At 36.7% G+C, this 27,216-nt stretch overlaps 1 protein-coding gene across 1 annotated transcript in view; it reads right to left on the bottom strand.

Annotated features, from left to right (window-relative positions):
- The window catches only part of KCNQ1 (potassium voltage-gated channel subfamily Q member 1), a gene marked incomplete at its 3' end in the record, with an annotated part of 412,703 nt that overhangs the window by 255,388 nt on the left and 130,099 nt on the right, over positions 1-27,216 (bottom strand). Inside the window, exons 7-13 of the mRNA XM_081313593.1 lie at positions 17,771-17,881; positions 16,265-16,360; positions 15,633-15,761; positions 11,922-12,066; positions 11,379-11,405; positions 9,983-10,039; positions 8,175-8,295 (exon numbers count right to left, since the gene is read on the bottom strand). Coding sequence (XP_081169719.1) covers positions 8,175-8,295; positions 9,983-10,039; positions 11,379-11,405; positions 11,922-12,066; positions 15,633-15,761; positions 16,265-16,360; positions 17,771-17,881 — 686 coding nt within the window. The remainder of the gene's footprint in view (positions 1-8,174; positions 8,296-9,982; positions 10,040-11,378; positions 11,406-11,921; positions 12,067-15,632; positions 15,762-16,264; positions 16,361-17,770; positions 17,882-27,216) is intronic.

The raw sequence follows: 27,216 nt of genomic DNA on the forward strand, positions 1-27,216 counted from the left end.
TTAGTTATTATTTCTTTGTGTAACTGTGTATCTAATTCAAAGCAAACAAATCGACTTTATCAACAGCTGAACTCAATTTTGACTTTTAAACTGAACCTGAATCTTTTGTATTCATTCAGGTTTATGAATAAGTCAAATTATTATCTCACTCTCCTAGTCATTTTACCTATCTGATGTGGACTACTCAAATACTAGTCAATATTCTTATATGGCATCACTGCCCCCTTGTGTTGAAATAAATACATTTTTGTTCTAGCTGGAATTTAAAAACATGCTTCACAACCAAGGTTTTTTTTTTCATTATTAACTATTCATAATGATTTTAAAAGATCCTCTATTAGAGTAAAAATTAAATGAGATAAATATTTTAATCTAGAAATTATCAATACATTTTTCACTAGTTGGGGTGGTGCTGAGCAAATAACTCCTTTGTACAATGTAATGTCTAAAAATATTCCTAAATAGTAAAAAACAAACAAACAAGTAGGTACTATTTTTAAAGAAGTTTTTAATTTTTAAAGAAAAAAACTGAAGAAAGAAAAAAAAAATATCAGGTGAACCAAAGACATCTCTATTCTCTTAATGTTCTTTGATTTTAAACAGGAAAATTTACTTTGACAGAACAGAAAAATCATGATCTGTTTGAGCTGGTCCTTTAGATCTCTCAATCGCCTTGCCACTGTAATTGAGTTCCTCCATTTCTTTTCTTTTCTTCTCTTTTTCTCAACATTAGAACTGGTCATAATTTCAGTCTTTTGCAAATTTTGGATTGCTTTTTTTAATGATCCATTTCTTCCTCCTCCTCTTTGCCCCCCCCCCTTTGGCTATCATGGTGTTTGTTCTCAGGAATGTTCTCCATTACAAAAACATTAAATACATCTTCTATCTTGCTCTTTACACTCCAACTTCCACACACATATTCTTTCTCACACACACATGCACAAAATCATTGCCAGCATGATACTGATCTAAGTAGCTATAGACACAGCATGACATATGAGTATCTTTTCTAATGACTTTATTGATAGCCTACCAAATGCTAGCCTGTGGTAATATTCTGGATTGCTGGTTCCTTTACTATTTATAGTTGATCCTAAAAGCAAAATCTATTTATTATACGTACTCTTCCATTCAATTCTGTCCATTTCTTGGAGACTGCCTGGACAAGTCCCTGCAGTTTTCTTGACAAGGTTTTTCAGAAGTGGTTTGCCATCACTTGCTTTCCAGGGCTGAGAGCGAGTAACTAGCCAAAAGTCACCCAGCTGGCTTCACTAGAACTAGAACTCACAGTCTCCCAGGTTTTAGCCTGATACCTTAACTACAAGACACACACACAGACACACACTTCTACTATGTATATATAAATATGTATACAGTTTTCATACAACAGTTTCAATAAAGGAAAACAAGTATTTCATTCTAAATGTCCACACACAACCTACATCAAAAATAACATCAGGCCTTCAATCCACCAAGCAATTGTGGCCAATAAAGAGCTAACTCATTGGAGCAGATGTTATGGATAAACTGCTTATCAATAAGCAGTTGCTTAATTTTGATATGGGAAAAAGTGGTTGAGATTTCTAAAATGAAAAACAGAAGTCATTCTGAGAAACACTCCTTAAATTGCCTGACCTGGATATGCAAACTCAACTCCATAAAATATTCATGAATTATAGCAATCCAACCTTGATAAACCTGTACATCTGAAGTCTCCTCTAACGTTTTAATTTTATACTATTTATAAAAGATTACAATGAACACCTTTAAAACCAGTTAGATCATGCGCAGTTTAAGTGAACAAGTATGCCTCTCTAACTTTGGAATATGGGCAAATCAATGCACAACTGAAATTGCTTTCTTAGTCTGGATTTTTACAGCACACTAAGAATGAACTAAAGAGGTCTACTAGCTCCCTACAGTGTAAGGGTCCAAAAAGGATAGCCCTTCATTATATGCATTTGGTTTCATAAATCATGGAACACTAACTAGAATTTGAGTCACTGTTTGGTCTGCCTTGGGAACATGGTTCTCAACATGTTAAACTAACAGAAGTTGCACACACTCCATTGCTAAGACACAATGTGGCTTGTTTCACTTGGATGTAGTCTGATGTGTGAACACAATCTATCCTGGTTTAGTCAACAAGCTACGGTTAAAATTGTGACAATGTCTGAATCCAGTTCCCCCATTCCTTGTCTCTCTCTCATTGGATGCACTTTTGAAAAACACCCTGGGAGAAACATGCCCAAAATATCTTAAATTTTCTTTTGAATTCTAATTTTAAATCTGAACTTAAATTTAAACAAAATGAGATTATTGAGCAAATTACCAATTGGTTACTAGTGCTGATCATCTGTCAGAGGAACAAAATCCATAGCCCAAATATGTCCCATGTGTTTTGGAGACTATTCACAGGGTGAGTGATGAAAAAAGAATAGGGCGGCAAGCAAAACCCTGTTGAGCTAGCAGAAGTCAACTTGCATAACACTGCATGTAGTTCTCACTTGCTAACATAATAAATGTAGTACTCTAAGCCAAATGCTATGTACATCACAGCCAAAAAGCCATTTCCCTCATAACAGAAAAGCCAAATCCACTGACTACAGCAATATAACTCAAATAAATAAATACAAAATGTTGGGCCTCTTCTTATCTCTCCTCCAAAACTTTTTGTGATGTCCAAAATAAGCTAATATTTCAGAACAAAGAACTTCTTAGATTTTGATTAGATGAGCCCAGCACTTCTGAATAAGAAAACACCTGGATACTACTTTAATTGACACCAATAAAAAGCATGCTGCTATTTAGAAAGCATAAAGCATAATATTAATTTACACTGGGAAAGGAGCAGTGTGTTTACTACTTAAAGGAAGTTGGAACATCTGCATTTAAATGTTAATGCAAAGGCCATCACTGAATTATGTTTCCTTGTTATACATGTGATGAGTGCATCACATATACTGTATAACAAGGCAACATAATTTAGTTACCTTTTAAAGGTGCTTTGTGAATTCAGAAAATGGCATTTATAAAAATTGGATATTTGGGGCACTGATACAACATCAGTTTCAGTACTGATTCTAGAATAATTAATCAGCTGAACTTAATGACAGGGTAGCATGGAGAGCCCTTGTCTATAAAGTTGCCAAGAGGTGGACACCACTAAATGGTTAAAACAACAATAATTGTTTGGTAAAGTTTCAACCATTGTTCCTAATGTGAATCACATTTTGGGTTTCTCCTTATGAGGATGTCCTCATTCACATGTCAGCAGATATTCTTTTAAAGGTCTTTTTTTACTCTGTTCAGTTTTGGGTACACTTTCCCCACCTTTATGTTTATGTATATGCTTCTATAGACTCCTGCCTTTCTTCCTTTTCCATAAATGAAGTAATTTTCCTCATGTCGGTTGCAACATAGATTTAAAAAGGACACATAAAGGCGCAGCAGTGACTTTATCAAACTAATATACAGTATGAGATTAGCCTTGAAAGAGCATTGTTTCATATTTTTCCTATGTCTAAAATGAGGGATGGAGTACCATCATGCAGCCAAAATCCAACTAAACAAAAAAGAGGATAAAATTAAACCTGTGCTTAAAAATTTTGAACATATGATGGGAGAGTACATCACTTCCTCCTGTGTGATCTTTGGCTGGGTGCCTGCTTGCTTCATACTTGCAAATCCTTATAGCCAATGAATGATAAAGTTGTCTGTGTTCCAACCACAATTTAAATGTTGTTAGTTACACAGAGAGCTGGTGACAGCAGGTCAGTCATTATATCTGACCACTTGAAAGTGAATAAGCCGTATTTGCTGAGACTTTACAAGACCTTTAGAAATCAGAGAGGAAGATAAAAGCAAGAATCATTTACAATATAAGCTATCCAGTCAGTGCAAACAAGGATCCCAGTACGCAGATAAGTACAAATGTTTGCTCTGAGCACCATGTACTTTTTAAATTCAGGCACTGTCTCAAAATAACAGAAGTAGCAGACAGCCTGCTGATTCTTAAATAGCAATAAATGTGGAATAGTGCAACAGTAATGCATGCTATGTCACTCCTTTCAAATAAATCTAAGCAACTTACAAGTCCTATATTGTATCCTCATCATCATATTTCATAAGGCTAGTAAAGGCACACACCTAAGCTGAAAATATAAATACCCACAATAAAATCTTTACTACACAATGCCTGTAATTCATTGTCCCTCCCCGCCCCCCCGCAGAAATGGGTTGCCAATGATGAATTTTCTGATGTTTTTAAATTTCTCATTCTAGACTACAGCCCTAGGATTCTCTGATTAGTGACAATACTTAGGTTCTGAACATTGATGTGCATAAAATAATACACATGTCCTATTAGATGAATACGTATCGTTTCCATAACTAATGAGAGTGGGTTATGAAAAATACAAAAAACATTTGTGAAAAAAAATACAAAGAACATTATTTTAGCAAGTGCATTTAATTCACATCTTTTGTTTTCAAAAACAAATATCTGTTTTTTGAATTACGAGTCCGAATTATGAGAATAGAGCTTTTGAAGAATTCCCCTGTAAATAAAGCAAATAATACCACTCTAATCACAGACTGAAATCTAGCATGACTGAAGAGGTATTCTAAATCATCCTTTACCTGCCTGTCATAATTATTTATTGATTTATTTTGTGGAAGCATTAAAATATGATTTCCTACTTGCAATATAGTGTGGCACATTCCACTCAGTCACACTGCAGTAATCCACAACAATCCCAAAATGACTACATGCCACCATTACACACTTGTGTTGCAATACCAGATGAAAGTACATATATTGCAGCCTTTATATCATGACACTGTGCACATTTTTTCTGTTATTCCCTGGCAGATGTCCATGTTTTCACTTCCACTCAACAAAGCAAGACCACAGGAGATCCTAGGCCAGGAAAAATGCAAATGGCAGGCAGTGCTGAAGATAGGCACCCCTCTTTTGTGTTTCCTGAAGCTCTACTACTCACATACGCTACTAGGCTTTGGGCATTTGTGGATTTTATTGGGAAAAAAATTACTTGTTCTTCTTTTCTATTTAGATAAATTCATACATATTTGTATTCCTGAAGAACAATTTTCCTTCTTAGGAATTTTGAGAGGAATATTTTCAAGGAGAAATAATAACTTTTAATTCCTATTTACGTTGCTCGTTTGCCATGCTGGAGGCTCTAGCTGCATTGGAAATGCACTGGAAGTGAACAGTATTCTGGGGGATTATGTGACACAGAGGCACAGAATATTGGATCTCCTTTTGCTTCCTTTGATTTTCCTACATGGGGGAAGTGTTAAGAAAAGATCCCTTTGTTTGTACCTTAAAAATCTTTGTATGGGATAGGAACCCTGCAGGAGATAACAGCATTCAAGCAGTGCAATTTCTCCCCCAATTATTTCTCGTACATTTTGCTGAAACAGAATTTGCTTTTAAGGGGAAAAATCACATTGCTCCTTCAGTTTACTTACAGAGCAGCAAACATATGTATACCAACGATCTTTCTCTACAATAATTTTTCTAGCAGCTTGCATCTTTCCCGGGTTCCCGTGCTTTGGTTAAGTTCCAAGGAGAAACCTTATAAGGAGCACCTCCTATAAAGTGTTAGGTGAGATGGGCAGGGTTAAAAAAGAGAGGGAGAGAGGAAGAATTTTCTCAGATTGAGAAGTGTGTTTTGAAACTAAATAGAAAAACCACAATACTAGCAGTAGCTGTCTCTATCATTTCCACCAAGTAATGAAGCTCAAAAATTCCACACTTAAAAGAAATTTTCAAGCATCTTAAAGCAGTGGAGAAGAAAAAAAATGTTTCTTTTGTAGGAAAAGTAAACTTGTGAAAAACTGCCAGGCAGATTTGAGCATGACATTACTGGAAACATCTTAGTCACTGAGCTGCTCTGAGACAACCCAGCCTGGGCTAATTATCTGTCATGGGTATCATTTTTTTTACCTCCAGAGAAGAAGCAACACCTCCTAAATGTATACCCCAATGACTCTCATACACAGGAATGTTGGGATAGAGGCATATGAATATTTATTTTACACATTAATAAAATTTATGTGGAGCTTATATGAAGTTGTGAAATTTCCATGAGATAAATTTACATCACAAGAAGTATTTTTAGTTGATAATGAATCAGTACAACAAAATGAAGATTCCTGCACTCTATAACGCAACCAAGTGAAGTGGGAAAATATTTTGGGGCAAAATATAATAACATATGGTAGAGGACAGGAAAGCCTGGAGGAACATTGTCCATAGGGTCGCGATGGGTCGGACACGACTTCGCAACTAACAACAACATAATAACATAACTTTGTCAAGTCAATTTCATAGATCTGGGTAACAATTGTTGCAATTTAGCTGAGGCCAGAAACAATATGCAGACCTATTACTATGAACAAAAAACTCTCCTTGATACCACGTTCCAAAATCAGGGAAACTTTTGTTGCACATTTGCACTAGTAGCCTTATATTGGATCATGTCATATATTCTTCTGGTTTCACCTTTCCAAATATGCAGCCAGTATGCTTAATAAACACACCCAAGTCTGAACCGGAGGGACTCTGGAGACTTCTTAAATCATGACATTTTTCACAAGGCTGCTGCCAGTTTACTGTTCCTTATTTTCTCAGATACCCAATACAGTGTCACTGTCAAGTTTGAACTGCACAAGTTTATCAAACTTTTCAAACTAAGTGGAAACAGATATTTTAAACACATTCCTTAATCTGACTTATACCAGGCAAGTTTCCTAATGGTACTGTAGATAATCAATATTGTTGCCAGTTGATTTATATTGCCTGTCAAGGAGAAGTAATTTTATGCTTTCAGGTGAAATCTGTTTGCAGATACTCTTGACCAAGCGCATGCCTCCAATCTACCCAGCAGCTCTTATACACACCTTTTGTGGTTATGGCATCAGTTTCTTTCATACATGCTCATTTCCAAGGCCCATGGGGCATATTAATTTATATGCAGTGCTGCAGTCCAAAATTCAACAGCACATTATTCTTACCAGCTGCAAAGCCCTTCATTTTCTAACAATAGTTTACAATGGTATGCAGCTGGCCTATAAAATATTACTCAGGGTGAAGCACCTTGTATACAGCATGGATCAAGCTGTACAAAGCTGCATTTGATCTGACTTTGACATGTGAACTGGTTTATACAGGTCGAGCTTATCTTTGGGGTATATACCAGTAGACACCTTAGAATACGTCCATAGAATGCCCTGTAAGAAAGCAACTTGTTAAGTTTGAAATGCTGGTTTTCAGAAGCTTAGCAGGACATGAATTAGAATTGAATGAGAGAATATTTAGATCAGACCATAAAAAAGCTTTCTTTATCAAGTTCTTTAGAGCCGTGCTACTGTATTGTTACTCATGATACCTGAAAAACTTTCATCATGTAGAATTTTGTGATCAGTAATCACTTCTGTGTTTATTATACTGCAAATGTGTAATCTATGCAAGGTCTGCACTTTTATATTTGTATACACATAGAAAGGTAATTCATTGCAATATTTTCAGTGTCTAAGAATATATTAATAAGGTCAATCCGAAAGTGTAAAAGTTTAGCCAAATGCAGCCTAGAGACTTTCATTAAAGTTGAGCAGACTATTCAATGATCACATCGAAGGCAAGTTTCTGTTTCCCCCTTACTCATCTCATCCTTGTGATCTGTAATCAACACCATTTTTATCTCTCCCAATAGATTAAAGACATCTGTATAAAACTGTGTTCAACAAAGGAGAAAAACCTTGGCCAAAGGATTTTGAATACAGCATATTATAAGACTAATGTAAGATGTCAGGAAAGGCATAATTTCAGACTGTTCCATTTAACTAGTTTGTCCTAATGAGATAGCAGCAATGCATGTTCAATATTAATTACATGTTCTTCATTAGAAAGCAACACAATTTGTTTTTGCTTTGTCTAATCAAAACATTAGTTTCACATAAAAACAATATCCTAAAGATATTTTTGCGCAAGTTCTTGGATATGCAAGGATGCAATGATAAAAACCAAGCTTGTTCCATAGTCCCGCCTGGGAAATTCTACACAAGCTTGTTCTACAATTACAGTTTATCTTCTTCTAGCTTGCACTCTAATCCGGGTTAATGATATTCAGAATCCTGTGACTTACTGTGAGATGTGAGTTATTGGAGTCAGTAACGTCTCCCCCTCCAGGTCAAGTTCATCAGCAAAGCTGTTTGTTCTAATAAATGGTCCTGTATGTGGCTCTAAAAATGGAGAGTTCCTTTTAACTGTGGAAGAGAAACAGGCAAGTAAAGGTTATCTATAACTAAGGGCTACAAAACATTTTAAAAGCTGTAAAATATTGAGGAATAAAGAGAAAATAATTAAAAGGCAGAATCAAATGTGTCAATGTTTGCAGCATGACAGTAAGTTTATAATATGAAGAAATGGTATCCCTGACCAGGTGCATACAAAGAAAAGGAGGACATGAGGATTTTTAATTATTGTTTTTGTTCTGGAATTATGGCATAAATGTCTGCCCTTGTAAACTATTTTTTTTCTTTGGTAATATAGAAAACATAACTCTTTGAATTATTTCAATAATACTTAAACTAGAGGGGTTGTCCATATTATTGGATATGTCCAGTAACTTCTAATACAGAGCAAGATATATTGCTTTTAGATATAAGAACTCTATATATTAAACAAAAACAGAGAAATATAATGAACCTTAAAAGACATATAAAAGTATGAAAGTATTTTGCTTCAGCAATTATTGATATTAGCATGGTTAACAAGTGGAATTTTATGACAAAAATAAAAGCATAACACTTTGAATTATTCCAATATTATACTTAAACTATGGGCTGTCTAATACAGTACGTATATTACTGAATATGCCCACTAACTTGTAATACTTTTGGAACAGAGTAAGATATATTTTTAAATGTTCTTAATAATAGCACTTTTTCTCCAAAATCTTATAAGTTGAGGCATGTCCATCTAATAAACATACTGTCTAGGGCTTACAAAACTTTTGGGGGGGTGTCTACAAAAATATTTTAAATTAAAAACAATGAAAATATTAAAAGTAACAACAAAGTTAAAAATAATAGATTCCACCATTAGATATTTTCAATATTTACTTTTTTATTTGCCTCTAAGTCAGTCATAACTCCTGAAAACTACATGGAAGAGTCCCTGAAGTTTTCTTGGCAATTTCTTTTCACAAGAGGCTTGCCACCAATTTATTCCTAGGGCTGAGAAAAATGATTTGTCCAAAATCAGCCAGCTCATTTCTGTCCCTAAATCAGAGTTCCCTACTCCTAATCCATTGCTTTAACCACTTACTGAAACTTTACTGCTTGCTGTGACTGATTCCCAAATTCCAAATTCCCACCAGGCTCAAGGTTGACTCAGCCTTCCATCCTTCCGAGGTAGGTAAAATGAGGACCCAGATTGTTGGGGGCAATAAGCTGACTTTGTAATAATGCCGCTTGGGGTGTGTGTGTGAAAGCCCTAATAAACAGGCATATACATAGAATGAAGGCTACTGCTAAGCTTGTAAGCCGCCCTGAGTCTTCGGAGAAGGGTGGGATATAAATGGAATTAAAATAAAATAAAAATAAATAAAATAAATTGCTGATGAACATAGGTCCCAGCAATACCGTTATAACCCTCACTGTCTAGATTATTATCACAACGTGATAATACGTGGGGCCTAAAGGGTTTTAATGTGGTCCTGAGCAGAGGTAAGCAATCTTTTTTTCTATCAAGAGATGTACTTTCTCAGAGGTAATCTGTCAGAAACACGTAGGATGAAATATGCAGCACATAGAGCAATTTTGACTGTGCAAGATGATTTCCATGCCAGGCAGGAAAATGCAAATTTCCCCTCAAACCGTACTAAATATGCCAACCTCCAGGTTCTGAATCAGGCAGTTTAAGAGAATAGCAAAGAATAGCTAAGTTTACCTGAAGAACTGGGAGATGGTTGCTCTGTGGAAAAGGATGTCCAGGAATGCTGTCGGTCTGAATAAACAGATGAAAAGGACAAGGGGGAGCGGACAGAACAGGGAGACAGAGAAGGAGAAAGTGATCTAGGGGCTCAGTGATGGCATCAAAGAAAACATTAAGAAAAAAAAAGAAAGAAGTTTTTAAAATTATCATTTCAGTTAAAACTGCTAGTAAGACACGTGCATCAGCTGTGTCATTTGTGTATTATACAAGTGGGATTTATTGCCAAATAAATATGCATAATCTTGCGCAGCATACTCTAATAAACAGTGCTACAATAATTATAACATATATCAGGAACTGCCTTGCCCAAGGTAACCCTGTCCAGACATCACCAGAGAGGGCAGGCCTCTGCAGTAGCTTTCATGTCTGACCACCTTGCATTTCATAAGGCTTTGACAACTGCTATGTTCAAGCAGACCTTGGATGACTGAGAGGTGGTGGTTTTTTTTTTACTGTTTCTAGCATGCCAATATATTTAGTTGTTTTCTTGTACACCAGGGGTGTCAAACTCAATTTCATTCAGGGCCACATCAGCATTGCGGTTGCCCTCAAGGGGCTGGGTGGGTGTGGCCAGGGTGGGCGTGGCCTACTGGGTGGGCGTGGCTAGAGTGCATATGGCCTACTGGGTGGGCGTGGCCAGCTCTCCATCGTTCGCATCAAGGGTGCCTATGGGGGCCTGGGCAGGAGTGGGACAGATCTGAGGGTCTCTGGCAGAAGGAGGCTCTCTGGGCCAGGGCCATGGCAGTGGGGGCCGTTCCCTCCCTGTTTCCAGGATGGCTTCGCGGGCCGCATGAAACCACTTCGCGGGCCGGATCTGGCCCCCGGGCCTTGTGTTTGACATGTCTGTTGTACACCATTCATAACAGGAATGATTGGGATGGTCTACAAATGTTAACATCCAGAGTTCTTCTCATTTTTGAAGAAATTTCTTTCACTGATGGAATCCATAGGGGATAATTCTCCCTCTGCATCCAGGCCCTCATGTCTCCTTGGTGAGTTTTGGAACATATTGAGGAGCTGGAAAGGGGAAATGTGATTTTTGCTTCCTTGGATAACATTTTTGGTGCAAGAACACTGAATCCTTATCCACTGAGTGGCATACTGAACTGACCTGCCTCTGTCTCACAATTATAGGAATGAGAAAGGAACTTATCGTACCATCTTAAAAATAAGCTGTTTTCCTCCTTTAATAGGTGAATTACAATAATAGGAAGATGGCAAATGTTGCCAGTTTTGCTTCCTGCAATTCATGCTAAGTTAATAGGTAGTGAGAGTGTATGGAAACCACAGCAAGCAATGTTAAAATTCATAAGCCAGCATGCCATAGGTAAAGGTAGCTTCCTTAACTTACCAAGAAATTTTAACAAGCCTGTTTCTCCTGTATACTTGTAAGAGTTTCAAGAGAACAGAAGACAGAGAAAAGGGGGGGAGGGGGAGAAAAAGAATAGATGTCAGGAGGAAAGGAGATTTTTGTTCCAAAATTGGAGTCAGCATCTTGTCTTGCAAATGTTAGAAGTCCCAATTAAAGGTTAGTAGCAGTTGTGCACAGAAAACAGTGAGAGAGAGCTTTAACACTTTTTGACTTGTATAAACTATTGAGAAATCCAGAACTAGATGAGAACTTGTAACCTGACACATATTGAAATGTGCCGTTTTTCACAGATAATTGTAATCGACTCCATATTTTTAAAAATATTTTTAAAAACTTTCAAGATATGTGGAGTTGAAGTTATTACAACTACAGTATACATTTTAAGACTCAATAACATACCAATAACATTGTTTGGTTTAGATTGTAGCTTCTTATTTTTAATGCGTGCAAATTGTATTTGTGTTTTTCTAATTTGATGGCCATTTTACTTCTGGTAAACAAATAAATAACTGAAAGTCTTACCAGAATTTTCATAGGGATCCATAGGAAAAATATCAGCTTTCCTATCCTCCAACACATGGTCAAATGTGATTTGTGGAACAGCTAAAATTTTATCAGGAGAAAGTGATCCATTATCCTTTTCTACTTTGGTTTTCTTCTTTTTTACCTAAAAAAACAAGTATTTAAATATTATTTTAAAAAGCAAACCCCAATCCTTTAATATCTAGTTTTAATTCATCACCATAGGATAATTTCAAATTAGAAAAAAACCCTAAATAAATTACAATAACTATGTAGGCTAATATTATACAATTTACCTCCACTTTCTTTAATATTATGATATGATTCCAATCATAATAGACAAAATAAAGAGTAAATAGTTGTAATCATTATAATTCAAAATTCATGTTTTGGCTTTACAACTGGCATTTATCATCATGGACCTTCACTGTGCAATTATTTAGAAAACTGTAAGCTTTTTACATTAAATAATCACAGTCATTAATCAAGTCTAAATGAGAAGATGACTTCACTCACTATTCCTAATACCAGTGCTAAACAGTATATTACATATTGCTTTCTGTTACATATTATATTTCTGGAGGTTGGGTAGGCAAGTTGTTACATGTGTGTATGTGTGCATGCGTTTCTCTCTGTGTGTATGTATCTATATCTATTTCATATATATATATATATATATATATATATATATATATATATATATATATATATATATATATATATATATATATATATATACACACACACACACATACATACATATGTGTGTGTGTGTGTGTGTGTGTGTGTGTGTGTGTAAATTTTAAATTGCTAACAAAGAATTAAGGGAGACTGATATGCATTTCAAACTTATTAGATTTCATCAGTCAGCCATACCCTTCTGAGATTCGAACCTGGGCTGATTGCACATTAGGCAGTTGTTTTCACCTCTAGGCCACAGGCTCTCTCTCGCTGAGAAGCAAGGGGAGATATGTGTCAAATGCTTGTTAACTATTTTAGATTACCTTGCTAGGCCCCAAACATGGGACAAATCTTTATTTCCTGTTTCAGCCTGACCTGAAGGCCATCGACAGGCAGTAGTCACACGGGTGACAGCTCATATTTGTGTAAATTTTAAATTACACAATTCTTGGTTAGCAATTTAAAATTTACACAAATATGAGCTGTCACCAGTGTGACTACTGCCTGCCGATGGCCTTCAGGTCGGGCTGAAACAGGAAATAAAGATTTGTCCCATGTTTGGGGCCTAGCAAGGTAATCTAAAATAGTTAACAAGCATTTGACATATATATATATATATATATATATATATATATATATATATATATATATATATATATATATATATATATATATATATATATCTCCATACATCTCTCTATATATAACATGTATATGCTAAGCGTGATAAATATTGAAGGCACACAGACACACAAACAAATATATTTATTCTTTGATCGATCCATCTATCCATCCATCCATGTATCCATTATTACAACAAAATTAAAAGTCCTTAATGAGAAATTACTTGTTTACCCAGCTCAATATTATTTCTGACAATGGCACTGAACTCTTGGATATCTGATGGGAGTTTCAGGAGTTGTTCTGTGAAGTCATCGATAATCACCTATTGAGGCACGTGAAGTGCAGTGTGCAGGGGGCTGATGAGCCCTTAGAATTCTATGATTCTCTGGAGGTAACATACACAGTTTCATAAATGTTACCAAAGACCCATAACGATTTACAGTTTGGTTCTCTGGTGCCTAGTAGCTATTTTTTTTTACTTTATTTTGAAGTGCTGTCTTTAATCCATCTTGGAGTGTTTAGATGTGTCTCTATCCTGTTTTCATTCTGGGAATTTTATTTTATTTTTTTAAAGAAGAAGAATATAACAAATTTATTTAGGGATTCTTTCCCCTAAAAAATCCTAAATGGGAAATATTGATACTAAAGTAGAGCTAAAAACCACACATATAAAGAACATAGAATCACCTTTTTTGAAGTTTTTTAAAGAAAAAACCTCACTTCATACACAATTCCTCCTCTTTGCCAAGATAGAAAGCTTTTTTAAAAAAAACAAAAAAACAAAAACTACTTTCCCCTATTCTTGCCCATAGTGTAGGGCGAAGAGACTTCATAAATCATGTAAAAGATCTCCTAATTCAGTTGTAACTATGTATCTGTAACTATGCATATGGTTAAAAAGTTACCAGATCCATTCCTTTGCATTGCCAGAAATATTCTACTGAAAATCTACTGGGATCTTGGAGTCCTAGTGGACAATCACTTAAATAAGTAACACCTTAAGTAACACCAGCTGCCTGCAATTAGTGCAGGTTCGCGTCCCACCAGGCTCAAGGTTGACTCAGCCTTCCATCCTTCCGAGGTAGGTAAAATGAGGACCCAGATTGTTGGGGGCAATTAAGCTGACTTTGTAATAATGCCGCTTGGGGTGTGTGTGAAAGCCCTAATAAGCAGGCATATACATAGAATGAAGGCTACTGCTAAGCTTGTAAGCCGCCCTGAGTCTTCGGAGAAGGGCGGGATATAAATGGAATTAAAATAAAATAAATAAAATAAAAATAAATAAATATGAGCCAGCAGTGTGCTGCAGCTGCACAAAAAAGTCAACACAGTGCTAGGCTGCATTAACAGAGGGATAGAATCAAGATCACATGAAGTGTTAATACCACTTTACAATGCCTTGGTAAGGCCACACTTGGAATACTGCATCCAGTTTTGGTCACCACAATGTAAAAAGATGTTGAGACTCTAGAAAGAGTGCAGAAAAGAGCAACAAAGATGATCAGGGGACTGGAGGCTAAAACATATAAAGAACGGTTGCTGGAATTGGATATATCGAAAAGAAGGACTAAAGGGTAACATGATAATAGTGTTCCAATATCTCAGGGGTTGCCACAAAGAAGAGGGAGTCAAGCTATTCTCCAAAGCACTCTGTTATTCTATTCTGTTCTGTTCTGTTCAATAATATGAGACATTGAATATCAGGCAATCCATAGGAAAAGCCCAAATGAAGTGAAATTTTCCCATATGTTTCTATGTTCCTGTGATGTATATTCTACTGAATATACTTCAAGATTCTGGCTGAAATACAAATGTATTTAGATGGTATTCAGATGTAGACTATACCTACATTTACCGGACTCAGGGCACTTCCATGAAGGTAAAATATTTCAGGAGGAATATTGTATCCCCTTGAGCCATATTCCAAAACATTGTAAAATAACAGTTTGCCATTGTTACCCTTTTTAATTCCTCAGTTTCACTAACTGCATATGCTTGATGCAGGTTCTTGTAAAGAAAACCTTTTGAAGAATAACATTGCCCCATCCCGTGCGTCCCCCCCAGCCCCCAGTTCTGCTTGTCACTGAAACAAGAGAGCTTTTTATGTATTTTGAAGCACTGAACAGAGAAGGGGACCACAAAAGACAACACAGCCCCCCACAATTTTATAAAAGTGTTGTGTCAGGTAGGCAGACTGACCAGCCTCTCAATTCAAGACTGTAACACTACATGAAAAATAACATCTTCTGCATGGATGCTTTATTTTGGAAAGACTCTGGTCAAAATATTCATCAAGGCTACATACCAGAATACCTATTTAATGGGAAAGAACTTCATTTCCACCGTCTTTAACTATTAAGTTATTCAATCAAAAATGTCAAATGAAATTAAAAAAGTATTCCTTACCGACACTATCCCTATTTTCTTTGGCTTGGGACTAGGAGACAACAAGTGATAACTTCTGGAAGGTTTTTTAATATATATTTTCCATGTGGAAGAATCTGGGTTTTCCGTTGCATAGCACCTCCAGGCTGTCTAAAATATTTGTTAGAAACACACAGAAGATGAAGTTAGCAAGAAAACAGACATGCATCTCTCAGGCTGCCTGAATTTATCTAAACTAGGATATACTTTTATGTTTATAAAGTATACCCTAAGTCAGGAATTGTAGAAATTTCAAAACAGGGGCAGAAGGGTGGAGGGATAAAGGGAAAAAAAACACGTGCCAGTTATGAAGCAAATCAAACCTAATTCAGAATGAGATGAGAGTTCAAATAAGTTACTGAGCATCCTTCACATTTAGTTATTTAACTGATCCAATTTTTTTTAAAAAAATGCAATTATGACTCAAAGCCTCATATTGCTTCCTTCTGTAGTAGGAATGAAAACTGGATGAAAACTGAAAAATCATCAGCCCTGTTTCATTACTGGGAAAATAATAACAATCTTCCTGACAACTTTTCACAAAATAACACCAAATCTAGCTTTTTAATAGTTGTAATATATGTAAGAAAACTAGTATTTAAGCATGAAGGCACCTGAATAAGAGAAGCAGCTGCTGGAATTTGTCGGTTGAAATGCTTTTGCCTTTGTTTCTGTTGTACCTTCAGAGCAAAACCAGAACCAAGGATTCCCTGAGGAACAGAGGAAATTAGTAGAATAAACCAATCAGTCAATTACATAAATACAATTTCAAATGTGAGGTTTGTGGTAAATTCAGCTACCATGGAATTTGGAGCAAAGATATTAATGAATTTGGGCCCGTTTATTGACAGCTGCATCATCTTTGAAATATCCAATTACCCAGTGCTTTTTTTGTAAAAGAAAAAGGTGCCGGAACTCACACACGTCATACAACCCACCTTGCCTACCCTACAAGGTTCCATCCAAAAAAGGTGCCGGAACTCCGTTCTGAGCGTTCTATGAGAAAAAAAGCCCTGCAATTGCCTCTATCTGAGGTGGAATATTTGTAGCATTTTATACTCTCTAGCATTTGCACACTTAAGAATTGCTAGAACAACTGCTGCATAATGTAAAGTCATAGCAAAGTAGTTCTCATTCTTGCTGTTTGTAATATATTTTAGATATATGAGTATTAACATATTTAAGTAGTAAAGCCATGACATTCTGGGGCTGGTAGAAAAATGAACACATAAGTGACAGGAACTTTTGAATTGGTTTTGGCAGTGCTTTGAATTGTTATTGCTGCAAAATGGCAACAAAACAGTGCAATTGTTGTTGTTGCTGATGCTGCTAACATATTTTCTTGATCACCCTCAACTTCTGAGCTGCTTAAGCTTCCTTTTTTGAACAAATTTTACTCAGGAATTCCACTCAAAATTCCCTCCCCTCAGGAATTAAATAAAGTGGGGGAGACTGTAGATCACTATTTATTGAATAGTTCAAGGATTTTTCACCTATGTCTTGTGATTAATTGTGCAATAGCCTCACATATTAAATGTTTTTCCTCCTTAAGAATTATCAAAAACATATGTTGCCATCAAATTAAATGAAGATAGTAAAAAAACAATTGCAGAATCTATCTATGTCTACTCTATATTACAGTAAGTATGTGTTTTTATGTATGGATGTGTATGTGACAGCAATGGAATGCAACATCGCAGGGCAATCACAGCATAGTTAAATACATATCTATGTATATCTTACCAAATGTTCAGAGAACTTTGAAGTAATAATTGTAACATCATGTTTTACTGATATAATGTTTATTATTTTCTATGTTTCCTGTTTTTTGGGGGGGTGTCTTCCTCTCTTTAACTCAAGTAAGCTGTCCAGAGTTATTTTGGAGCTGGGTGAGAAACTAAATCTAAATCGGTATTATTCCAATTAATATTTTAGCTTTTGACCTTATGGCAATTAATATAACAATTTCTTATCTCCTGTAAGCTGTATTCAGTGCAATGTAAAAGAAGTTCATAAAATTAATGTATAGTTAAATTATATTACATAGGAGCTAATAAAAATCTATCATATTATATGTATGTACAGCTAAAAAAAAGTTTGGACTAGTATAAACAACTTACTGCAGGCAAGGCAAAAAATGATATTGCAAATACAGAAAAGCAAGATGCAATGGTTTTTCCTATCCATGTTTGAGGCACCTTGTCTCCATAACCAATGGTTGTAACAGTCACCTGAAATCAAGAAATAAATATGATTACAATACAGTCATCTAGCTTTATTAATATTTCAAAGTATTTCTGAAGTATATATATTATAAACTATCTTTGCATATTTCTATTATGCAAACTAGAAAAGTTTTTATTCACAAGAAATTAAAAGTAGTTTCCATACGTTGAAAGATGCAATAGTATTTTTTTTCAGAAAAATGTCTTTTAGGATATTCTTATATATGCAAATTAACTAATAAGCTTATAAGGCGATGTAGATTCAGAACAGCATCTGTCCTGCTTCTCCAATCATTTTGCTTCTTAGAGCCCTTCTGCACTATAGTGCTGGACTCCAGGGATAAAGTGGCTGAAATGAAAAAGGCTTAAGAAATCCAGATTTCAACCCCTTTATTCACTTTGGTCATAGTAATATCTAGATCAGTAATACCCCAGCCCTTAACTAGTAGGTTATTTTTTTTAATTAAACAGCTCCTAGACCAGAGGGAAGGAAGGAAGGAAGGAAGGAAGGAAGGAAGGAAGGAAGGAAGGAAGGAAGGAAGGAAGCCCCACCTGAGTTTTTCTCTCTTTCCTATTACATAGGCTGGAAGAGGCACTTGGAACAAATCTGCTCAGTTTTAGCTCATTAAAAACATGTAAAACAAAAACATAATTTCAATTAAAAAATGTCCTGCGTTATTTTTATAAATAACGCAGGACATTTTTTTAAGTGAAATTGTGTTTTTGTTTTTCATGTTATAAATAACTCAAGATAACACATACATACCTAATTCTCTTTCCCCTATTTTCCCCACAGTAACCATCCTGTGAGGTAGGTTGGGCTGCAAGAGAATAGAACTGGCCCAACATCACCCAGATGGCCTAAAATGGGATTAGAACTCTGAAGAAGTCTTCCTGCCACAGAGCACAGTAATCAGGTAGAATCGAGGTGTTTGCCTACAGAGCATGCAATCTGGAAATCACCACTTCCATCAGCAAAAGTGAGAAAACCCTATTTTTGCCTTAAAAGTTGCCTTCCTGGTGGGCGGTTGGTGGTGAGAAGACAAATGTCATGTATTCTGCCTTCAAGTAATGCTAAATGGCTGCACACATACTGGAGCAGGTTGGTCATATCAATCAACTTCCATTAGTCTTTTAAAGTCACTCATGCGCTCGTGACCTCTCGGTTAGACTACTGCAACGCTCTCTACATGGGGCTGCCCTTGAGGACCACTCGGAGGCTCCAACTGGTGCAGAATGCAGCCGCGCGAGTTGTGTTGGGGGTCTCCCGATACTCCCATATTACACCTCTGCTCCGTGAGCTGCATTGGCTTCCAGTTGCCTTCCGGGTGAGATTCAAGGTACTGGTTATGACCTACAAAGCCCTACATGGCATGGGTCCGGAGTACCTTAGGGAGCACCTGCGACCAGCATCAACTTCCCTCCGCCCAGTGCGCTCCCACAGAGAGGGCCTCCTCAGGGTGCCGCCATTCGGAGAATGCCGTCTGATGACCCCCAGGGGGAGGGCGTTCTCTGTGGGTGCGCCTGACCTGTGGAACCGTTTACCGGTTGAGCTCCGGATGGCCCCCGACCTTCGCTCCTTCCGACGCGACCTAAAAACCTATTTGTTTGTACAAGCCGGCCTGGTCTGATGCGTTTTGTTTTAATTATTGTTTTAATGTAATTTATTTTCTGCATTTGGGCACTAGGGTTTAATTTGTTTTAATTTCTGTATTTTGGGTATTTTGATATTTATGTCCCTGTTCACCGCCCTGAGTCCTTCGGGAGAAGGGCGGTATACAAATCAAATAAATAAATAAATAAAATCCTTCTTTCATACTTCATAGTTCAGAGGAATCTATCACACACAACTCCATGTATAGATATCTAGCTTTTAGTGTTCCACATTCAAGGAAGTTTGGAAAGTTGAATTGCCACTTTCTATAATAGGATTCAGAACGTGCCTTCCAGTACAATGAAAAACTCCATACAATCATATTTCAACATCATAATAATGTGGTTTTAATAATATGTGAACAAGCCTACTTACTTCCTGGGCTTATGCATTCCATCTTTTCCTCCTATGTGATCCATAGAAGGTATCTGGAAGCTATTATTTCCTCAGGCTTATAACAGATCATCTTTAAATTGTGGTTTGGTTTTATAAAAAGTAACTGCAATTTATAAATCTGATGATCTGGGTCGCTACGGTTAACAAAAAGCAGAAGTAAAGATACCAGAATGATTCCTCCTAGATGGGCAGAAACAGGGAGAATGGAAATCTGCAAACTAAGTGGAGTGTCCACAGGACAGATTCACACGGCTCTTTAATAGCTAAACAAAGCCAATATCCCTCCCCTTAAAAATTATTAATTTCCAATATTTATGGGCTACCATAATATAAAACTCTAGATCATGGATCTTCAAACTCGGCCCTTTTATGACTCATGGACTTCAACTCCCAGAATTCCTCAGTCAGGCACACTCAGTCAGGCACACACCAGATATAAATACTTATAGCTGTAATTATACTTATGCTAAGACTAACCAAGTTCACATTTCCAGGCCTCATCATGATTTTTCCTCATGTAGTGTTCTATATTCATATTTCATTCTCATTTTTATCTTTTTTTTCTGCATTAGCACTGTAAATTTACAATACGGCATTTATTTATTACTATGCTACCAAGCAGCATAAAAATCTAGGGAGACAGATTAATGTCCTCCTACGATACAGTGCAGCATAAAGAAGCAAAAGGTTTTTCAGCCAAATGGCCACATAAAAACTAATTTCTTGAATCCTAGCCCAGTCCTCTTAACATTTCCCTAAAATAGCTCACCATTCCATCTCAATAAACTCTTTTAGATTTCCAGGCCAAGTATAGTAACTAAAATAAGTAACCCAACTAATCAGAGTTGGGTGCTGGTATCTAATTTGTACATTAAAATGTTTAGACAGCTGTTATGTCAGTTATTTGTATACCCCCACAACCTCTGTGTGCATCTGCAGGGTAAGAAAGAAACCTATCATTACACTGTCACAAATGGGAGAACCTTAATTTAGGGGAAAGAAAAGTGCATAGGAAATGAAATTAGAAAAGCGCTCATGCTAACATACTGTAAATTCAAAGCATTAATTGAAGCCTTCATGACTTGGAAAATTTTACAATGCATGAAGTCTCAAGGCATCCTGCCCAAAGTCTACTCTTCTCTATAGAAAAAACTGTGCAAGCTCCAATCCAATCATTCTGGGTTTATTTTACTGTATGGAAAGATCTTTATACAAAGGAATCCCAGTCCAGGTGAAAAATGCTGCGGGGAAGATTTACATAATAACAGAAAAAGTAGGGAAACAAGCTAGGGATAGGTGGTGTAAATGAATTTAATGATTGAAATAATTCTTTAAATTGGTTCAAACATTTATTTGCAATATTCAGGATGTTTATGGTAGGACATAACAAATTTGCGAGAAAATATTTTTGAAAATGTTCATTTGAACATGCACTGGAATATTGTTTAAACGTGCACTGTCGTGGAACATATTTTTAGCACAGATTAAAGTAAAAAAAAGACAGAACAAATATACAAATAAGGTTCCCCTGATCTTTTATTCGTACATCAATTATCTTGTGATAAAAATGAGTAATTTAGAGGATTATCTCTCAAAATTAGCTAATGGGCTTTTTGCAGCCTTATCATATGCAGATGATATAGTGACAATATCAATTGGACTAAAGTGAACTCTGAGGACTTACATGCTTACTATTCTGAGGAAGAACTTGAGATCAACTGTAATAAAAACAAAATCTTAATTTCTGCAAAGTGATCTAGACAGCATACCTATTGGTTACAGGAAATATAATTCTTTAAACATTTGGCCTTGGTCTTTCATCACTTTATACCAAATGCAGTATAATTATAGTTATACTATTTTCCACTTCACCAGAATGGTGAAGACCAGCAGCATTAAAGATTTATTTGGCTATTGCTGTACCATATATACTGCATACAGCTTCTGTTTGATGCTCAGCTGGGGCCATCCTCTAGAAAGGATTGAGTCCACCTTTTTTAGGACTATATTTCAAATATGTGACTAACATGGGGCAAAGGACGGAGACAGGTTTGAAGTACAGATGGGCACATTGCTTATACTGCTGCGCATAAGTTAAAGTTACTGTATTTTCAGAATATCTGCAGACTTGGTTTATGGTAGACAATTATACCTCAGCGTGGAAAAGAACACTCCTTCAAAAATTGCAACACTACGGACTTTCCAGAGAGGTCATTCTGTTTATGGGTACTAACTGCACTTAACATAACATGTTAGAAAGTCAAACTAGATTAATCTACTCTACCCAGAAAGTGTTCCTGACTGGCCTTTTTTAAGGCTAGCCAGATACCAAAATCAAGTAACTATCTCTAAATTTCCAAAAGCAATAACATTAGCACATTTTAATATTTTCCTGACAGCTGTTCTCAACAAATACAAGTTAAGATAATCTCTTGGAGAGAAGAATTTATCATATCTATACATCACATTCTTTTATAGTGCTTACTTCATAAGGACGAAGGGCCTGTTTTATAACTCAAATTCTGGGCAAAGTACCCAGGCAATTCTGAACTATTTTATGTAGAATTAGTTTAACAGACCAGTCCAATATCACTTCCTTGAATATAACTACATCAGCAATAATGGTTGCTGTGATTGCCTCAGTTACTGAGCTATAATTTTATGTTGTGTAATTTTAGTCAAAATAGAAACTGTTATTTAATTATTTGACTACATGTAGAATTCTGGTCATTGACTGTAATTAAAGGTATGTTGACTATTTTTATAACATATCAAAGGTACCTCTGGTTCAGCCTTTTATTTCTAACACTGACCAGTTAAATGTCACTTTGAGCATTTTTTTAAAAAAAATTAAAGTATCTAAGGGATGGGTTCTTTCAAAACAGAAAAAAATCAGCCATTTTGTTTTCAATTAAAAACTTCAATAAGTGGAACTATTACAATACAAAGCTATCTGTTATCTGTCAAGTAGATCCAATATAGTTTCCAATCAAGTTTTCTTTACAAAACAGAAGAGGTTTATATGTAAGAAGTTATTTATTCTCTTTACACATGTCTATGCTATTTCAAAACTAGAATTGTAACATACTAAAAGAGGAGGTAATGTTTGAATAGCTTTGTTTGATCAGCTGGATAGTTTTACAGCACTATTATGTACAGAACACTGTTCTTGCTCTCCCAGCAAGCTTAGGGCCAAGCATCTGGCAATACTGAAACTTTGATGATATCACTGCCTCGCAAAAGCTGGTTAGAGTTGAAAGTTACAAGAACACAAATCACAAAGAACAATGACAGCCCAAACAAAGCCTGACAAGAGAGAGGAGTGATTTGTAAACAAAAGAATGATGTTGTTTAATTAAAATGTTATGGTCTTGTTGATAGATGATCGCTGCTATTCAGGTATCTTCTTAAATTGGGGTAACTAGGGATGTAGTTAATTAAATATTAACCAATTTACCAAAATCAGAGGCAGTCTGGTAGCAGTTTTTCCAGCTAACGCATTTTATTAAGAGGCATAAGCTTTCCTGAGCTGCACAGAGTGACTTGACTGTTATAGGATGTTAATTGGGAGGAGGTGGGTAGGACATGGAAAGGGAGGAGAAGACAGATTAATGACGTAGGTTGTAAGCCAGATTACAACTACTTTATCAATTAACAATTGTAATGTGTTAAAAACCCTTGCAATTCTTGGGCATTTTTGAGATAGCCTGAAACGTTTTGACATATGCCAACCCTTTTAACAATTTCTCAGTGTAAAATGACTTATGGTCCACAGTATATCTGACTGCCTTTTATATACCCTAAGACTCTTGGCTTTTTTTGTAACAATTTTGGAATTTGGATTAAATGTGAGTGGTGGTCAATGGAAGTATCTGCACTGACTACAATATTTGTGAGGCAAGAAAATGTAAACAAAGTTTGGAGACTACATAATGGATTTTACAATTATTCTAGGGCAGCTGAAATGGTATACAATCCACTAAAAAGTACATGCTAGCCCTTGTAGTACTAATTGTAAATCTTGACCTTTTAAACATAAGCACTTTGAGGTCCTTCATATTTAAAGAAAAAAACAGAAGCATATGAAGAATGAAGCATAATTTTGCCCTAAGGTTTTGCTCAATTGGAGGTTTATTTATAGCAACTCAATTCCCTAATCTGTTATAGTTATAACATATAAAAGAATATGTATGTAAATATATTAAACTGTATTAAAATATTAAGGAAGATTACAAATACATGTGTGAAAGATGAATATTACATTTTAATAAAACCATATATGCGATACTAAGAATTCTGTTTCATTTATTAAAGAATTATATAGCCTTATTCACCCCTTTGTCATAATAACTGAAAACTAATGTTGGGCAGGAAATGTGTGTAACTCCTGAAACTTTTCCGTTTCAGCGGCTGTGATCCTCTTTAGATCTTGCTTCAGAAGCCTCCACACAATTAGCAATTCCTTTCAGCACAGGCTTCTCCAAGAGGTTCAGTTAAAAATTTCTGCTTCTGGAAGCCATCCAAACACTTAAGAAAGTGCTATTTAAATTTCATGTGCAATATCTTTTTTTTTAAAGGAAGAGGTTATTAGTTTCTTAAACCTGTAATTTTTCCAGTTGAATGTTTTAGATGTTATGATTTTCACCAGTCTTTTCACATACAATATATATGCATTTAAAATGGCTTCTGGTTTCTATATAAATGGAATTATTTATAATCTTCTTCTGAGTAAGGTTCGAAAGGAATTCAGGTTGTTTTTACTTCTGCCTATAATTTCTGTGGCACATTTATTTTATCTGTTGATCTTTTAATTTGTGGTGTATTCAGATTGTATGCTTTTTAGACTGTATGTAGCATGGAGTTGTATTTTCACACATTTGGTTTTTCTTCTTTGTATAAGCTGATTGTTTTCATTTTTACTGAGAAAAGCTTTGCAGCACCTAGAAAGCAACACTATGCCTTCTAAAAATATGCTTCCCTTAAACCCAAGAGTAGTGGGATTTTTTCTGCCATTTTAAATTAAAAATCCACATGAGTCATGCTTCTAGAAACCCATATACTATAATACTATATAAAACCTTTACAAAGGACTTAAAACCTTGTTAAAAAGTAGACCAATCAGCAATCTCTTTGTATTCTCTATTTACTTGCAACAACAAGGAAGCAAAAAGGGGAAGGCATTTATAGACAGACAGGGACAAGGCCAAAATATTATCCACCAGTTTTTGAGCTGGCAGAAATATACTAAAACAAAATTTGCTGATTTGCAGGATAGGCTACGGAAAATGATAGGCAAATGTCCCTTTCCATCAAATATCACCTGCTGGCAGGAAAACAGTCATCAATCACTTTCCATAATATGGGGTGTAGCAGATGTAGCTGAAAGTAGATGAGGGTTTGAAGCAGCTTGTTTTGACATCTGTCAAGTAGCAGCACTGTGTCTGTCACCTGTTAGACTATTTCTGAATATAGGTTTAGCACTGGTCTGAAGTAGCACTAAACCCATGCCTAAAAATAGCCTGGATGACAGTCACAGTTGTGGAGGAGGAATATGAGGTGAACTAGGAGCAAATGATCAATAAAGAACAAGCTCTATCTTCAAGTAGTGCTGCAAAAGAATGGGTGTGCTAGTATTGAGTCTAATTCTGTGACGTCAGAAAATAGCCCATAAAATGACAAAATGTCACAATTCATCATCTCAGTACTAGAAACAATAAAAGCTATAGCCATGCCAAACATCGTATTACAGGGGTGGGGAACTGTCAGAATCCATTTATGTCACATTCATAAATGTATGTTTAAAACATTATCCCCCCCCCATATGGATTCTGCCATCTCCCGAGGAAGGAGGAGCATATGTGGATTCAGCCTGCCTTAGGTTATTTCAAAGACCAAGGAAACCTTTTGAACTGGGGGGGATCAAAAGGGAGGGTTAGAGAAGAAGGTATCTGGCTTGTGTTTTCTTTTAATTCTGGAAAGGAAGAAGGCAATAACCATAAAGATTCGAAGTTTCTTTTTTTCCCCACGAAAGGGATGACACGAAGTAGAAGGATGGGGGCTGACCAAATGGGGTTGAGGGAAGGGGGGTTGAACCGGGTACCCTTTATAAAATTTCAATTTGTAAAACAATACTAAGTCCTGTCTTGTATTCCCACAACCAAGCATGTCCTAGTAAAGATTCCTTTTGGACTAGAACTGACTCCAAGAGTTTTTGTCTTCCTAAGACGTGGTTTGGGGTGGGTCCTGACAGTAGACAGGACTTGCACTGAAAGTCAACCTGGAAGGGAGAAACCTTACCGGGGGACTTTGCAACAAATACAATGTCTGGCGACGAAGCAAGAGAGAAGGGAAGCCCCATAGAGAGGGAGTCTTCGCCCCAAATGGAATCCCAGAGACGATGGGAAGCTGAAGCGGCATATTTCCCCGGGGAAGAAGCGGTGGAGCAGCACGACCAAAACCCCCGGTGGAAGGAAAAGTGAGTGGGAAAAGGCATTGGGAGAAGTGACCCTGAGATGGAGCGACCACCAACCAGAATGGAGGCAAGAGATGGAGAGCTCCCTGTATGCCAGTGAGGAGGAGCGGATCCTGGAAAAAGCCATTGATCTGATGAAAGCAACCTTGAGCTCACTAAGGGAGGAGAGAGCTGAAAATTGCAACCGAGGTAGCGCCTGGGGCCACAACTGGAGAGGTAATGGAGGGGATCCAGCACCTGAAACCCCGGGTCCATCCAACGGAACGGGAGTCGCTGCCTCAGCAGTACCCCCCCAGAACCACAGACGGGGAGCAGGATGAGGAGAGAGACCGTCCACGGCACAGACAATGCTCCAGTCAAAGACTCCCACCCCTGGAAACAAAATTCAAGGGGGAGCCATCACGATTGGGGTTTTTCTTAACCCAAGTCCTTAGCTATATGGAAGAATACGGACGGGACATCCCCAGTGACAAAACCCGCATCTGAATTGTGCAATCCACCCTGGACGGACCGGCTGCAGACTGGGTGGTGAACCTACATGACTCCAACGCCCTAGAACTCAACGATTTCAACCGGTTCATGGCATCCTTGAGGCAGCGTTTCGAAGATCCCTTGGCTGATTGTAAAGCCCGGGAGAGAATCAAAACAGTCAGGCAGGGCAGACGGCCGGTGGCTGAATACACCCGAGAATTCTGAGCCATTGCCAGCAAGCTGAACTGGCCAGAAGACATCCTCCTTAGCCATTTCAAAGATGGGCTAAACTATGACCTGTATGACGCTTGCCTGCCTCAAGGAGACCCACACCATCTCGATGACTGG

Source organism: Vipera berus (assembly GCF_964194415.1).
Source record: "Vipera berus genome assembly, chromosome: 1".
Lineage (NCBI taxonomy): Eukaryota > Metazoa > Chordata > Lepidosauria > Squamata > Viperidae > Vipera > Vipera berus.